The sequence below is a fragment of the Herpailurus yagouaroundi genome, unplaced genomic scaffold (assembly GCF_014898765.1).
Source record: "Herpailurus yagouaroundi ecotype Mexico unplaced genomic scaffold, PumYag 295, whole genome shotgun sequence".
In the NCBI taxonomy this organism is placed as follows: Eukaryota; Metazoa; Chordata; class Mammalia; order Carnivora; family Felidae; genus Herpailurus; species Herpailurus yagouaroundi.
The window spans coordinates 604,140-619,238 of record NW_024412512.1 but is presented as its reverse complement, the minus strand read 5'-3'; the positions used below and the strand labels follow the sequence as shown (position 1 = coordinate 619,238).

The 15,099-nt window shown below is 66.2% G+C and overlaps 3 protein-coding genes across 4 annotated transcripts in view; 1 reads left to right on the top strand and 2 right to left on the bottom strand.

Moving 5' to 3' along the window:
* Positions 1 to 322: 322 nt before the first annotated feature.
* Positions 323 to 4,763, bottom strand: REEP6 (receptor accessory protein 6). Of its 2 annotated transcripts, XM_040461786.1 has the most exons (6): positions 4,552 to 4,763; positions 1,455 to 1,548; positions 1,229 to 1,367; positions 881 to 1,049; positions 638 to 700; positions 323 to 476 (listed from the first exon to the last, which is right to left on the bottom strand). In XM_040461786.1, the coding sequence occupies exons 1-6, from the start codon at positions 4,664 to 4,666 to the stop codon at positions 439 to 441; spliced, it is 618 nt and encodes a 205-aa protein (XP_040317720.1). In that variant the 5' UTR covers positions 4,667 to 4,763; the 3' UTR covers positions 323 to 438. The 2 variants fall into 2 exon arrangements, with proteins under 2 accessions (XP_040317720.1, XP_040317722.1); XM_040461788.1 differs by lacking the exon at positions 638 to 700.
* Positions 4,764 to 5,356: 593 nt separating this feature from the next.
* On the top strand, positions 5,357 to 12,119 carry PCSK4 (proprotein convertase subtilisin/kexin type 4). Its single transcript, XM_040461785.1, is given in 17 exon segments — positions 5,357 to 5,845; positions 6,093 to 6,197; positions 7,669 to 7,761; positions 7,836 to 7,964; positions 8,047 to 8,123; positions 8,224 to 8,312; positions 8,536 to 8,708; positions 8,793 to 9,005; positions 9,495 to 9,595; positions 9,690 to 9,793; positions 9,864 to 9,981; positions 10,229 to 10,408; positions 10,633 to 10,757; positions 11,032 to 11,154; positions 11,293 to 11,421; positions 11,424 to 11,485; positions 11,487 to 12,119. Coding segments are annotated over 17 exon segments (2,268 nt in total). The 5' UTR covers positions 5,357 to 5,650; the 3' UTR covers positions 11,739 to 12,119.
* A 2,265-nt stretch (positions 12,120 to 14,384) lies between these two features.
* The window catches only part of APC2 (APC regulator of Wnt signaling pathway 2), a 29,790-nt gene continuing 29,075 nt past the window's right edge, over positions 14,385 to 15,099 (bottom strand). Inside the window, exon 16 of the mRNA XM_040461703.1 lies at positions 14,385 to 14,535. Coding sequence (XP_040317637.1) covers positions 14,385 to 14,535 — 151 coding nt within the window. The remainder of the gene's footprint in view (positions 14,536 to 15,099) is intronic.

The following is a 15,099-nucleotide window of genomic DNA, read 5'->3' as shown; positions in this document are numbered from 1 at the left end:
GGCTGCCCTTGGAGGCCTGGGGGGCCGGCTCCCCCGGCCCGTCCGAGGCCTTCCCGGGGGGCTGTGCCACGGGGGGACCCTGGCTGGGGGAGGTGCTGGTGCGCTGCTTGGGGCCCGCGGGCTGGGGGGCCGGCTGGGGTTGGCCCGAGGAGGTGACAGATGACTGGGGGCGCGGCTGGCCGGAGGAGCTCACTCGTGCCCGGAGCCGAAGCCGGCTCTGGGACTTGGAGGGCAGCCGGGAGCCGCCGGCCGGGGGGTCCGGCGGGGACTGGCCCGAGGTGGTCTGGGAGGCGCTCCCGGGGAGCGGCTTGCTCGGGGAGGCGGGGCTGGCGGGGGGCTCCCCCGAGGCATCAGTCGAGGAGTTCGTGGAGGGCTTGAGGTGTGATGTGCCCCCCTGCTCGCCAGGCGGCAGGTCTGCGTAGCGGCTGGACGAGGGTTTCACTTGTCCTTCTGGGGCTGGGTCACGCTTGCTTGGGCTGCAGAGAGATGGCCATGGGGGGGGTGAGGCAGGCCCGGCCCGGGGGCCGCAGGGAGTCAGTCGGGGGCAAGGCGGCCGGGGCCGGGGCCGTCTTCCCACCCTCCGTGGGGACAGCGCCTGCACACGCGGGCCCCGCCGCCCAGGCCCGGGAGTACGTACGCTGGGCTCCAAGGGCAGCGGCGGGGGTGACGAGAGCCCGGCCGCGGGCCAGGGTCTGCATGACTGGTTCCCGAAAGCGTAGGAGAGAGAGGCTGACAGTGAGGGGGTGCAGCCACACGGAGGCCAGACAGGGGCCAGGCAGGGGCCGGAGGGAAGGGAAAGTGGGCAGGGGCAGGCGGGTGGGGGGCACAGACGGACAGGGCCTGCGGCGGACCGACCCCCCCGCACCCTGTGAGCACACACCGTCCCGGGTTATTCCCACTGCCACGTCCAGGGCTCTCCCGCCGAGGTCTCTCACGACGCTGTCCACGGCCTCGTGGTGCTTTAGAAACAGCGGCCGTATCGCGCGATGATACAGCATGTGAGCCCCGTTCCAGGGCCCGGGAACCATGCAGAACAACAGGAAGGCGCACTGCGGGCACGGGGCGGGGGGTCAAGACCCGTGCAGGGCGGGCCTCCCCCACCAGATGGACCGCCTCCATCAGACGCCCCTGGTGGGGGCGGGGGGCTAGTTCCGCAGAGAAGGGGCCGGGTCTCCCCCTCGCACCCCTGGCCTCCCGGGCACCTGCGTGCGTCCCGGGGGCCACCCACCTTGCCCGCGTAGTAGAAAGGGAACCAGGACAGGAGTAGGTCGCTGAAGAACTCGGCCAGCCCGAACAGTCCATACACCACCCAGTAGGTGAGCCACACAGTGTCGTCTTCTTTGCTTGGGCTCTCGATAGCTTTGATTCTGGGGGCGGGGAGGCGCGCAGAGTCAGGGGCTGTCCAGAGCCCCCGACACCCCCTCCCAACACCCGGACAGCCAGCGGGCACTCACGAAGCATATGCTGGGTACACAAATCCGATTACATTGCACAGTAGAGACGCCCCGAAGCCGAACAGAAGATACAGACTTAGCAGAGTGGCGGCTCCTGCGGGAGGAGAGGGTGTGGGCAGGGCGGCGCGCTCCGAGCCGACCCTGGCACCGGAGGCCTCCTCCTGGCCTGGCAGACCCAGGCTGCCACACTCGCTGCCCCTACGAGAGACCCCTCCGGGATAGGCCTGCTGCCCCCGCAGCGCCCTGGTGACGCCTACTATGGCCCTGAGCCCCGTGTCTCCTCGTACGTGCAACCAGTTATCAGTCGGTCCCCCCCACCCCCGAACTGTGAACTCCCCAAGGGCAGGTGGGGACCTTGGCCCTGATGGGTAGACTAGTTGCCCAATAAACACGTGTTGAATGAGTAAGTGACCACCTGCAATCATAATTGCCTTACTCTGGGTCCCGAGGGGAGGGCCGGGCACAAAAGCCCAGCATTTGAACGCAAACAACGGGAGAAAAACCTAGAAGTAAGGCTGTTCATTCCTTCTTTAAGATGTGATTCCCGGAGGCGCCTGGGCGGCTCAGGTCAAGATCTCACAGCTCGTGAGTTCGAGCCCCGCGTCGGGCTCTGTGCTGACAGCTCGGAGCCTGGAGCCTGCTTCGGATTCTGTGTGTCTGTCTTTCTCTACTCCTCCCCCGCTCAAGCTCTGTCTCTCTCCCTCTCAAAAATAAATGAACGTTAAAAAAAGAAGACTTGATTCCCAGTGAGCAGAGAAAGGCAACATTGGTAATCTTTATCTCAATACGGTTTTTCATCCTGGCCAGAACATCTTTCGTGGGGGCGCCCCGGGAGCTGCGGGGGCTGAACAGCATCCCTGGCCCCCACTCATCCGTGCCAGGAGCGCCCCCAGCCGCGACAACCACAGATGTCCCCAGACATTGTTCAGTACCCCGAGGGGGACAGCATAGCCTCAGGCGAGGGCTGTTGTCTTAGCGGGAGACAGCTGAACGTTTTCCACTCACTGCGTGACACCGAGCGAGTCTTTCTCTCTGCTTGGAGCCTCAGTTTCCCCATCTGCCAATGGGGTGGTAATGACCCTGCCTCCTCAGGCGGCCTTGGGGATAGCTAACACCACTCAACAGAGAGAGCTCCTCTTTTCTACAGGTTTGCCGAGCACCTTCTGGGGGGTACAAACACATTCCCAGTGACGGGGCCCGGAGCACACACTGCTGGGGGAGGTGGGGAGCCAGGAGTGTTAGCTGCTCTGCAAAGAGTCCTCGGAAACACTGCCTTCGTTAAGTGCGCGGGTCTCTGTGCTTCCCTGCTGTGTCTCACTCACTGGCCAGAACAGGGCAGCTGGGAGGACCAAGGTCACTCAGAGAGCCTCTGGGCTCCTGGGAGCATTTTACAGCCTCCGGCCTGGGGAGGCCTCCTCCCCAGGCGGTTATCGGTAGAGACAGAGGTCACTTGCGTACCAAAGGGCACCCCCTCCCTTCCCTCCACCTGGGTTAGTCTTTATCCCTCGGGTCTGCGGTCAGGACAGGGAAGGGGGCCTCCCCAGTTGGCCCCAGGAGGTCTGGTCACTGCCTCGTCTGGGTTTCCTTTGTTACCTGGGCTGGGGATTTGACCATCTGGGGCGGGTGGGGCCCAAGGGGGATGTCACCCCCAATTGCTAGTTGGGGGGAGCAGGTTTCCCAGGGCACCTCTCCCTCAATCCCTATTCCTGCAGCCTCAGCAACGGGGGGATGACCTTGGACATTTGAGGGGGGGCACCATCCCAGAGATCAGCAACAGACAGGGCTCAGGGAGGGGGGTGGGTAGGGAGGGGCGCACGCCCCCCCCGGGCGGCGGGGGGGGGAGGAGGAGGTCAGAGGCAGCCTTCCACAAAGCCCCTGACTCTCTGGGCCTCAGTTTCCCCCCCTGTGCCTCCCAGCTTCCCCGATAGGCCCCTCCCCAGTGCTCTATGACTAAAGCCCTGCCCACGGGTATCAGGGATGTGGAAAGTCAGCAGAGAAGTCAGGGCCTGCTCCCAGGGACAGGTTCCTGGCTAGGCTGACATGGCCTGGGCACTGGAGGCCTGGGGGAGTAAACTGTGGACCTTCCCTGCCTGGCATGGATTCCCCAGCTGGGGGAAAATGGGAGGAAAGTGGACTGCTGGGATCTGCACACAGAAGGTGCTCAGTACATGTGTCCCTGTCCTCACCCAACACCCCCCCCCCCCACTTCTGGACAAAGTGTTCCTGGAATTCGCTCCAGGGGGCTTCCTGGAAGAGGTGGCCTGGGGCCTGGGACATGGAAAAAGAGGGGAGGGAGCGTTTAAGGAGTACTTACTAGACAGTTTGGGAGAGTGGCAGGGGGCATCCAAGGCCACCGAGGAAGAGGAAGAGGAGGGGGACTGGAGGGGTAGCAGTCAGAAGGGCTGGCTCCCGGCTCTATGGCCCCCCAGCCAATATTTGCCCAACCCCACCACAGGGTCAAACAACCCAGCTCAACTAGTTAGGCACAGTGGGCCAAAGCTCAGGGTGGGAGAGGGACACGGCTCGCACGCCAAGGGGAGGTGACTGGTAGAAAAACAATGGGGAGAGGGGAGTGGGAGTGACCCTTCTCCTCCCCGCCGGGCGCGGGGGGGGGGGGGGGGGGATGGAAAAATCTCTACCCTTGCTTCCAGGCTGATGTTCCTGTGGGACGGGGGTGTGGCAAGACTCCCAGGGCACTGGCTGTCTACCCGCCGCTCTCCCCTCCCCCAGGGTGGACCGAGCAACTGGAAGAACCGGACTTTGGCCTGGAATTCACCCAGGGCCACGACGGAGGGGGCAGCGAACGGTCTCCAGACCTGAGGACTGGAGTGGAGGTACCACTGGGCCCGAGAGAGGGAGTGACACTAGCCAGAGGTCGCAGGGCGAGGGCAGAGGAGGGGCTGCGGGCAGACGCAAAGTCCTGGTCCATGACCCCTCAGGATCTGTCTCACCAGGGGGGTGCTCCCCACCGTCCGAGCCCGGACCCTGCAGAAGACGCCGGCCGGAAGGGGCCAGGCCCGGGACCCCGTTGCCCCAGGGCCTCAGTGTGCCCATCGGCGAAATGGGACAGGAGCCCAGAGCGCCCCGGACTGCTCACCCGTGGCTAAGTACCGCTTGTCGACACCTGTCTTGGCTTCGAGCGCCCTTAGCGCTTCGGTGGCCAAGTTCCTTTGTTCCAGAAAGTGCTCGAAGCGCTGGCGCAGGCCGTCCATGACACCGGCGAGCCGGGGCCTGGCAGCCCGAGCTCGACCGCGGCCCCGCACACCTGCCCCGCAGCGCGCGTGCCGCTTTACCCAGGTGCGAGAAGCCCCGCTCCGCCCCCGAGCTGGTCTCCGCCCCTGCGCTGGTCTCCGCCCCCTGCCCCCCACTCCGGCCAATGGGAGGGCAGGGCGGACAAAGGAGGTGGGGCCTGCCCCTTCTCCCCCGCCGCATTGCCCTCTGGCGGGCCGCGGCCGCCCCAGCTGCGACGCCGGGGGCAGAGGGCGGGGCGCGGAGGCCGAGGGTGCCGATTGGCGGAGCGGAAGCGGGACGTAGCTGATTGGAGGGGTGGGGTCATGGCCGGGGATTATTGGCTGAGCCGTTGCGGGGGTGGAGCTGGGGGAGGAGGAGAGAAGCGTGCCGAGGGGCGGAGCTGACGGGAGGAACTGGAGAAAGACCAGAGCTGATTGGCGAGAACAGAGGAGGGGCGGGGTTGACCATAAAGGAGCGGGGGACAGACTCTCGGAGGAGGGGGGGATGGGACGGAGCTAAGCTGGGGAGGCGGGACTTACTCAGAAGAACAATTCCGGTTGGGCCGGGTAGGAGGCAGGACTAATTCTAGAGGGAGGGGTGGGCACTCAAGGGGGCGGGGATAAAGGAGCGGGCCAGGGGGAGCAACCTTGAACACTCTCCTCTAGGTCGGTCGGAAGTTTTGGTCACTGTACAAATGAGGGAGACTGAGGCTCCAGAGGGTTTGGATCTGTGGAAGACCAGGGCGGGGGTGTTCCCCGCCCCCCCCGCCCCGTCTTCGGCCGGATCTTTGCGCTCCTTGAGGTGGGGGCGGGGGGGGGGGGAGACAGCCGCAAGGACTCCTGGGAGTTGACGCCTTTCAGGGGTTGCTATGGCCCCGGGGGCGGGGCGGGCGCTTGGGCCCACTCGGCGGTTTGGCCGGGGGGAGGGGTTTCGGAGGCCCCGCCCCGGCCCCGCCCCCTGCCGCCATGCGGCCCGCCTGGACTGCGCTCTGGCTGCGCCTTGCCTTGGCTCTGGGCCTGGCCCTCGTTGGCCCCCTGCCTGTGGGGTGGTCCTCGGCCCGGGTCCCCATCTATGTCAGCAGCTGGGCCGTGCGGGTGTCCCAGGGTTACCGGGAGGCCGAGCGCCTGGCGCGCAAATTCGGCTTCGTCTACCTGGGGCAGGTGGGTGGCACCCGAAGGGACAGGAGGGGCAGGGGCTGGACACCCCTCCGGCAGACGGGAGGGGTACCCAAGATATCAAGGACTCCCAGCTCACCCAGGCCTCGACCAGCTTCAGACTCTGGGACCCCCAGAGGGCACCTGAAGCCCCCAGCGGCGCACCTGGTTGGGGGAGGATGTTGGCCACCGTCCTGGGGACTCCGTCTCGGAGGCAGGTGCCATTGTTGCGGATGCCTCCTCGCGTTCCCAGATCTTTCCTGACGGGCAGTACTTCCACCTGAGGCACCGGGGCGTGGTCCAGCAGTCCCTGAGCCCACACTGGGGCCATCGCCTGCGCCTGAAAAAAGACCCCAAGGTGAGCCTGCGCAGCCACTTGTTATCCAAGCCACCTGCCCTCTCTGAGTCTCGGTTTCCACTTGGTCCCCCAGTCTGTACGATAGGGACCATCCGTGGACAGCAACAGGGCACGTGTGCATGTTGAGCTCACCTCGGGGCCTTGGCACACTGTCAGCATTTCTTTTTGGCCCCCCCCCGCCCCCACCTTCTCTCTCCCCCTAAAGGTCAGGGTTCCCACATTCTCTGTAAAGACGGCAGATAACATTCTAGTTCACGGGATGGAGAGAAGGGAATTGGTCCTTTTTATGACCGGGAGTAGGAATCCTGCCTGAAGTCAGCCAGTGAGGCTGTGAGATGCTCAGAGAGGTGCCAGATTGGGAAAAGGCTTTCGATGCCAAGCTGGGGACTTGAGGCTGACCTTGTAAACCCTCAGGAGCCAAGGTGGGGTTTGGGCTGGGGGGCTGATCAGCATGGAGGCGAGAGGCTTGATCACTTGAAACCCACTGGGAGCACTGGGAACGGGGAGAAGTCGCCAGTTCAAGGTGTGGTTTGCACGAGAGAGGCCAGGGCTTGCCAATGGATTAGACGTGTGGGACAGAGAGAAATTGGGGCCAGCTCCCGCGTCTGGAGCTGGGCACATGGGGAGACAATTGCACCATCATTGGGGTGAGGGTGAGGGCACAGGAGCTGGTTCAGGGCGGGGCAGGGCGGGGGTGGGGGTGGGGAGATCAACAAGGAAGAAAGGACAAAAAGGTCTGAGGAAGACCAACCTGGGGCAGGCAGAATGGCTGTGTGCAAAGGCCCTGGGGTGAGGCACCACTGTGACTGCAGCAGAGGGAGGCTGGTGGGGGCCAGATAGGCGGGGCTTTGTGGGCCCTGGAGAGGGGGGCAGCATGGGAGGGGCTCTGCAGCGAGTGATGCTACTGTGTTGTAGGGAGGCAGGGGGGCGGGTGGGGAACCAGGGCGGAGGCAGGTATGGCCATCCAGGGATGTCTTACGAGGGGTGGCCGCTACAGCAGGGAGATGGGCAGATCTTGGGCAGAAGGATCTAGAACAGGGACTGGGGAAGGGATAGGGCTGGGCCTCAAGAGCAGTGGGCCCTGGGGACTGGTGCTAGGGCCTTGATCCCCTCTGAAGGCAGAGCCCCAGGCACACGGGGACCCCAAAGAGCAGCCTCAGCAAGCACGAGGTCCCGGGCCCCGTCCCACACCATGACGGACCCAGGACAAGCAGCGGGCGACCCAGACACAGCCCCGCTCCAGCCGCGGCCCACATAGAGTCGTCCCCTGGTGGGCTTGGGAAGGAGACTGACGCAGACCCTGGAGGCAGACTCGGGCCACGCGGCCCAGAATTGGTGGGAAAGGCTTGGTGGAGCCGGTCAAGGCCCCGCCAGGTGCGCGGGTGTGCGAGCCGCACCGGCGGGTGGAGGGGTGGAGGGCGGGCTGGCTCTGGGGGCCCGGTGCCCTCCTGCAGCGCGCGTCTGTCTGCAGGTGCAGTGGTTTGAACAGCAGACGCTGCGGCGGCGTGTCAAGCGCTCGGTGGTGGTGCCCACAGACCCCTGGTTCTCCAAGCAGTGGTACATGGTGAGCGGGCCGGGCCGGGCGGTGGGGCCGGGCGGGGCCGGAGCCCCGCTGACCCCGGCCCCTGCCTTGCACAGAACAACAAGGTGCGGCCGGACCTGAACGTCCTGCAGGTCTGGAGCCAGGGGCTGTCGGGCCGGGGCATTGTGATCTCTGTCCTGGACGATGGCATCGAGAAGGACCACCCGGACCTCTGGGCCAACTACGTGAGACCGTGGGGACTGGGGTGGGGGCTGCGCCAGGTCCCACGGCCTGCCCCGTCCCTCACGCCCCCCGCTCGGCCCCCAGGACCCCCTGGCCAGCTACGACTTCAATGACTACGACCCAGACCCCCAGCCGCGATACACGCCCGGCGACGAGAACCGGTGAGCGGCGGCGTCCTGCGGGGTGTGTGAGGGTGGCGCCAGTGCCTTGTGGGGAGCCGGGGGGGGCTGGGACTGGCCCCCCTCTCTGCCTTGGCGCCAGGCACGGGACCCGCTGTGCCGGGGAAGTGGCCGCAATCGCAAACAACGGGTTCTGTGGAGCGGGTGTCGCCTACAATGCCCGGATCGGAGGTATCGGGGCCCGGCTCCCGCACCCCGGGGACGGAGGGCGGCCCGGACGGCACGGGGCGCCCAGGGATTGCGGGCAGAGTTAGGCGGCTCTGGGGGATGCAGGTCCCAAGCTCAGGTAGGGGGAGAGCTGAGCCCCGCGCAGACGCCCCCGCTCCAGAGGGGGCCTGGGGGGGAGGGCGCGGCGGGGCTGACCGCGGAGGCCGGACGCCCCCCCCCTCTGCAGGCGTGCGCATGCTGGACGGCACCATCACGGACGTCATCGAGGCCCAGTCGCTGAGCCTGCAGCCGCAGCACATCCACATCTACAGCGCCAGCTGGGGCCCCGAGGACGACGGCCGCACGGTGGACGGCCCGGGCGTCCTCACCCGCGAGGCCTTCAGGCGCGGCGTGACCAAGGTGAGCCCACCCCGGGGGCCTCGGAGGGCCTGGGCCGGCCCTGGAGGCCGAAGCGCCCATCCGCTCCCTCGTGCCCGCGTGCAGGGCCGCGGTGGGCTGGGCACTCTCTTCGTCTGGGCGTCGGGCAACGGCGGCCTGCACTACGACAATTGCAACTGCGACGGCTACACCAACAGCGTGTACACGCTCTCCGTGGGCAGCACCACCCGCGAGGGCCGCGCGCCCTGGTACAGCGAGGCCTGCGCCTCCACGCTCACCACCACCTACAGCAGCGGCGTGGCCACCGACCCGCAGATCGTGAGTGCCGGGGATGGGGGGGGACCCGGGGGGCGGGGGGAGGCCCCCCTCCGCGCCTGCTTCCCCCTCCCCTCCCCTCCTCCCCTCCCTTCCCTCCCCCTGTCTCCTTTCCCTTCCCATCTGTCCTTGTCCCACCTTCCCCCCACGACCCTGTGGTCTTCCCCCTTGGCGCCTCCCCTCCCCCACCCCTCCCTGCCCGTCCCCTCCCCCCACCTTCCGTCCCGCCCCCCACTTTCCCCCCTCCCAGGGCTGCCCTGTGGCACCTGGAACACAGAGGGGTCCCAAGACCAGGCCCCAGTGTCCTCACCCCTTCGTCTACCCTCCTGTCTCTGGCGGGGCAGGCTCCCCAGCTGTGTGACCTGGGTGGCGCTCAGGGCCCCGTTCCTGGAGGTACCTCTGCGGCACCTTCTTGAACCCTTGATGCATTTTGCACAAAGGCCGGGTCTCCCTGTGCACCGGTCCCCCCCAAGCCCCCGTCTCTGCCCCTAGGTCACCACGGATCTGCACCACCGGTGCACGGACAAACACACGGGCACCTCGGCGTCGGCCCCGCTGGCCGCGGGCATGATCGCCCTGGCTCTGGAGGCCAAGTAGGTGCTGGAGGGGACCCCGCTTACTGCGCTCACCTCCCCCCCGCCCCCCGCCTGGCCCGGCCCCAGCTCACCTACCCTCGCCTGCCCCCAGCCCGTTCTTGACATGGAGGGATATGCAGCACTTGGTGGTCCGTGCGTCCAGACCCGCGCAGCTCCAGGCTGAGGACTGGAGGACCAACGGCGTGGGGCGCCAAGGTGAGGCGGGGCCGGGCGGAGGGGGGGACACCACGCCCCCAGGGCGAGTGACCACCGCCCGTCCACGCAGTGAGCCACCACTATGGCTATGGGCTGCTGGATGCCAGGCTGCTGGTGGACATGGCTCGAACGTGGCTGCCCACACAGCGCCAGCAGAAGTGCGTCATTGAGATCGTACACACCCCCACGTGAGCAGCCCTCCGCCGCCGCGCCTCCGCTGTGTCCGCCTGTCCTCTCCCCGCACCCGTCATCGCCGCGGGGGAGGGGGTGACAGACGCGTGGGGCCCAGCACCCTTTGCCTCACTTTCCCCATCTATAAGATGAGAAAGAGGGTGGGCTCCACGACGTGAGCCCAGACCCCGGTGCCCCGCCCCCCCCACCCCACCCCCCCCGCAGGCCCGCAGAAGGGGCGCTCACAGCCCGCGCTGCCCCCAGCCCCATCTTGCCGCTGACGCAAGTGAGGAGGAACGTGTCGGCGTGCGCTGGCCGAGCCAACCACATCCGCTCGCTGGAGCACGTGCAGGTGCGGCTCTCGCTGTCCTACAGTCGCCGCGGGGACCTGGAGATCTCGCTCACGAGCCCCATGGGCACCCGCTCCACGCTCGTGGCCATCAGGTGCAGGGGTGGGGTACCTGGCCCCGTGGCAGCCGCTGTGTCCTTCCCCGGGTGTGGGCAGTGTGCTGTGGGGTCGGGGGGGGGGGGGTCTGCTCAGGCCGGACACCCGACGCGCTCCCCTCTCGGGAGCCCCGCCAACAGCCGTGCTCGGCCCTGCAGACCCCACTGTCCTTGGGGCTTTGAAGCCCCCTCTCCACCCCCACCCACCCTCCCTCCTGCCCCAGACCCTTGGACGTCAGCGGCCAAGGCTACAACAACTGGATCTTTATGTCCACCCACTTCTGGGACGAGGACCCGCGGGGCCCGTGGACGCTGGGCCTGGAAAACAAGGGTTACTACTTCAACACGGGTGAGAGCGACACCCAGGCTGGGGCCTCGGGCCCTGGACCGGCCTGGGATCCCCCGCTGCAGAGGGGTCCGGGGTCTCCCTGGGACACTGAGCGGGTATCTTCGGAGAATAGTAGATGCCAGTTACCGGCGCCCGGTGGGCGTCCGGCCTGGGGGCCATGGGCGTCTGGGACTCCGGGGCGGGGCGGGGCGGCCGGGGAGAGGAGCCAGGAGGGCGGACCAGGTGCCGACAGCCTGTCCCCCTTCTCCCCGTGCCCCCCGCGACCCCCGCCCAGGGACGCTGTACCGCTACACGCTGCTGCTCTACGGGACGGCCGAGGACATGACGGCGCGGCCCCCGGGCCCCCAGGTGACCAGCAGCGCGTGTGTGCAGCGGGACACAGAGGGGCCGTGCCAGGGTGAGTGCCTGGCGCGGCACGGCCTGCTCGCTGGGGGGCGGCAGCAGCGGGCAGTGTGCGTGTGCGGCCCAGGGCGGGAGGGCATAAGGGGCGGCGGGCCCTGGCCTCACACCCCAACGTACGTGTGCCCCCGCGCAGAACGCCACGGCCCCGCCCACGTCCTGGGCCACCTCCACCTCTCCTACTGCCCGCCCAGGTACTTTGGCCACACCCAGCAGGCAGTGACCGCTGGGCCCGGCCGCTCCCGCTCCAGCTGCTGCGCCTCCGCCCCGCCTCCTGCTACACCTGCCTCGGCCGCTCCCCGCTCAGCTGCACTGCCTGCCCCCCCCCCCCCCCCGGCCTCCACGCTGGACGAGCGTCGCGGCTCCTGCTCAGGACCCATCCCTCCCAGCGGCCTCCCCGCATTCCGCCGCAGTCGCCCACCCCGGCTGCCACCGCGGCCGAGCCCAGGCCGTGGTACTGGCCCCGCTGGCCGTGGCCTTCGGGAGCCCCTCACTCCGCAGCGTCCTCGCTGTAGGCTGCCCACCGCTGTGTGCGGGGGCCCCCCCGCCACCACCCCAGGTCCAGCTGCTGGCCCGACCTAGAGACACCTGAGTAGGGGGCAGACGTGTGTCTGTGCAGGCACTGCCATCCTGCTCCTTTGCTCCAGACTGGAACCTGGGCAGGGGGGTGCAGGGACCCGCCCCCGGAGGCTCTGGCTAATCACTGAGGCCCTCAGGCCAGGGGCGGCCTGCTGGAATCCCAAACCCGAAATTGGCAGGTCCGGGTGAAAGAGAGAGAAGTCTAGCTACACGGTTTGGGGTGGGGGCGGGGTGGGATGGGGCAGAGGCTGGGCTGTGACAGCCGTCCCCTCCCAGCCCCAGAAGTGGGGGGAGGGGCAAGGGGAGCCAATGACAGCACCCAGAGTCTCTGGCACCATGTCAGACCTCGGAGTTTGCAAATAAAGGTTGAATAGGAGGTGCCAAGTCTGTGGTCTCCTTTGGGGCAGGGGCAGGCCCCCGTCCCCATGGCATGGTTGGGGGTTCCCCCGCACCCCGCTTGGAAACGGTCTTCTCCTGGAGGACCCTGTGGCCCACAGGGAAAAGGGGCAGCTGGGGCCCGGGGCCCCCAGTCTGGTGGGGGCAGGAGTGAAGTGGGGGGTTCCCAGGGCGGCACGCTGCATTCCTAACTCCTCCTAAGTTTCCCTCGTCCTGTTGGGGTGTTTCTCTTTGACGCTGATCATTAAGAGAAGCACGAGTCCCAAATGAGCATGCGTGCGGCTGTTCCCCGCCCCGCAGGTAGGTCTATGAAGTTATAACAATCGTGCTGCTTCTCTACTCCCCGAGAGTCGTGGGGAGGCCGAGGGAATTATGGGCTGGAGGCATGTTGCTTTCACTGGCCCCCAAGCTGGATTTTCCCGTTCTGGACGTTTCACACACATGGACTCACACCCTGCGTGGCCTCTCGTGTCTGGTTCCCTCCCTGAGTTTTGTGTGTTCAGCCCTGCAGACGGCGGGTGTCCTCGCTCCTGCTCGCGGCCGAGTGGGCGGGCTGTGTGTTGATCCATTCATCCATCCATGCACAGTTGGGCTGTTTCTACATCCCGCGAATTGTGAATCCTGCTGCTGTGAGCATGTGTGCAGATCTGAGCACCTGCCAGGGCCGGGCCGTGCGTCCAGGGGTGCTTGGCCGCCCGCTTGCAGTTTTGGTGGCCTCATCTGTGCAACAGCACCAAGCCCAGTGCTTGCTTCACCCGACGTAAGATCGAGAGAGATAGTTTTCCCACTGGCACACAGCAAGCACCCAAAATGTGCCCGCCGGGGGCAGACACTTCGGGAAACCGGTTCTGTAAACCATTCATCATCAGAGTTACCGTATGACCCAGCAGTTCGGCTTCTAGGCATGTCCCCAAGAGAGACAAGAACATATATCTGCACAAAACCGTTACAGGGATATTCTCAGCAGGAGGAATCACGACAACCGAAGATGGAAACAACCGAGATGCCCATCAAGGGACGGACGGTCAATGTGCCCATCGCGCACGCGCACGTCACTCAGGTGTGTCCACGCACGCGCACGTCCACAGATAAACGTGTTTGCCGTGCACGCGCACGTCCCACGGCCGCCAACAGGAGCGAGGCGCCCACGCCCGCCGCCCCGCGCGGAAGGACCCTGAACGCACGACGCTGAGGGAGGGAACCAGACACGAGAGGCCATACGGGGTGTGAGTCCGAGTGTGTGCAACGTCCAGAACAGGCTCATCCACGGACACAAGGGGGGGCTCGTGAGGGCTGGGGGGGGGGGGAGGTGATAACTAACGGGGATGTCTTTTGGGTGATGGAATGTTCTGGAATTAGACTATGGTGGTGGTTGTACATCTCTCTCAAAACCATTGAATTGCACACTTTAAACAGGTGGAGTGTGTAGTGTGTAGATAACATCCAGTAAAGCTGTTAAAAGGCACAAAACCAGCCCTGGTCTCTGAGCCTGTCTTCCCGCCGTAGCTGTCAGGGGAGGAACCAGGCAGGGCAGAGGTGGGAGGTGCTAGGGACCAGAGGGGCAACTGTGATGGAATCTAGCAGGCTGAGCTCCGTCCGGCGTCTCTGGCCACCTCCCGGGGAATTGGCGAGGCCAGGCCAGCCCCCTCGAGACGGCAGTTAACTTTGTTCCCACGACAGCCACGTGGGTTGGGCGCCCTGCCCACTTTGGGCAGAAAACCGGGACTTGGGTGCTTTGTTACGCAGCGAGGGGAGCCGGGACAGGACCCCCTGGCCACCCCATGCTCTTCCAGGCCTGGCGCGCCGGGGAGGTTGAGGTCACGTACTTCCCAGGTCCAGTCAAACCATTGAGGACCTTTAGAGGCGCGGCGCCTTTAAGAGGGGGTGTGGCCTCCTGACGAGCGGCGGGCAGGTGCCGGAGGAGGCTCGAAGTACGCGTCACGTGCCTGCTGGGCGGGACCGTGCTGCGACCGGAAGCGGAAGTGGGTTGTCGGCGGTGCCGGCGGCTCAGCGCGCGCGCCTGGGTCAGGCGGTAGTGCTTTCGGGGCGTTAACGGGGAAACTGAGGCGGGGATGGAGTCGGAGGCGGAAACCCCTGGCCCCAAGTTGTCGGTCGTTGGGAGGGCCAGGGGCGAAGCGAGCCCAGCGGGGCGGGGCAGGGTGGGCTTCCCCGGGCACGGGGCTCCGATGGGTGTGTAGGAGTTCACTGGACGGAGGAAGGGCCCAGGGAAACGCCGAGAGGGAGACGCCCCCGTCAAGTGCCTCTTCTCTCGCCTCCAGGGATGGGTTCCAAGGCCAAGAAGCGGGTGGTACTGCCCACTCGCCCAGCGCCGCCCACGGTGGAGCAGATCCTGGAGGACGTGCGGGGTGCGCCCTCCGAGGACCCCGTTTTCACCGCCCTGGCCCTGGAAGGTAGGGGGGCGTCCGGGCACGAGCGGGGGGGGGGGGGGTCGACCCTGAGACCCCAGCGGCAAGCGGCGGGGAGAAGCGCTGTGCGGCCGAGGAGTTAGGAGCTTCGATTTCAGCGCCGTCCTTACCCTTTCTGAGCTTCCGCCGCACGTCTGTAAAGTGGGGCGCAGCTGCAGAGGGGCGTCTGGAACGGGGATCCGCCGCCACATCCCGGTTGTCGCCTGTTCTGGTAAAAAAGCCAGGGAGCTAGAAATGCATTTTTTTTTTTAACGTTTATTTATTTTGGGGACAGAGAGAGACAGAGCATGAACGGGGGAGGGGCAGAGCGAGAGGGAGACACAGAATCGGAAACAGGCTCCAGGCTCCCAGCGGTCAGCCCAGAGCCCGACGCGGGGCTCGAACTCCCGGACCGCGAGATCGTGACCTGAGCCGAAGTCGGACGCTTAACCGACTGCACCACCCAGGCGCCCCAGTGATGCTTATCTTTAAACATAAGTACTGTTTTGGTTTTAATCATTTTTTTTTAATTTTTTTTTTCAACGTTTATTTATTTTTGGGAC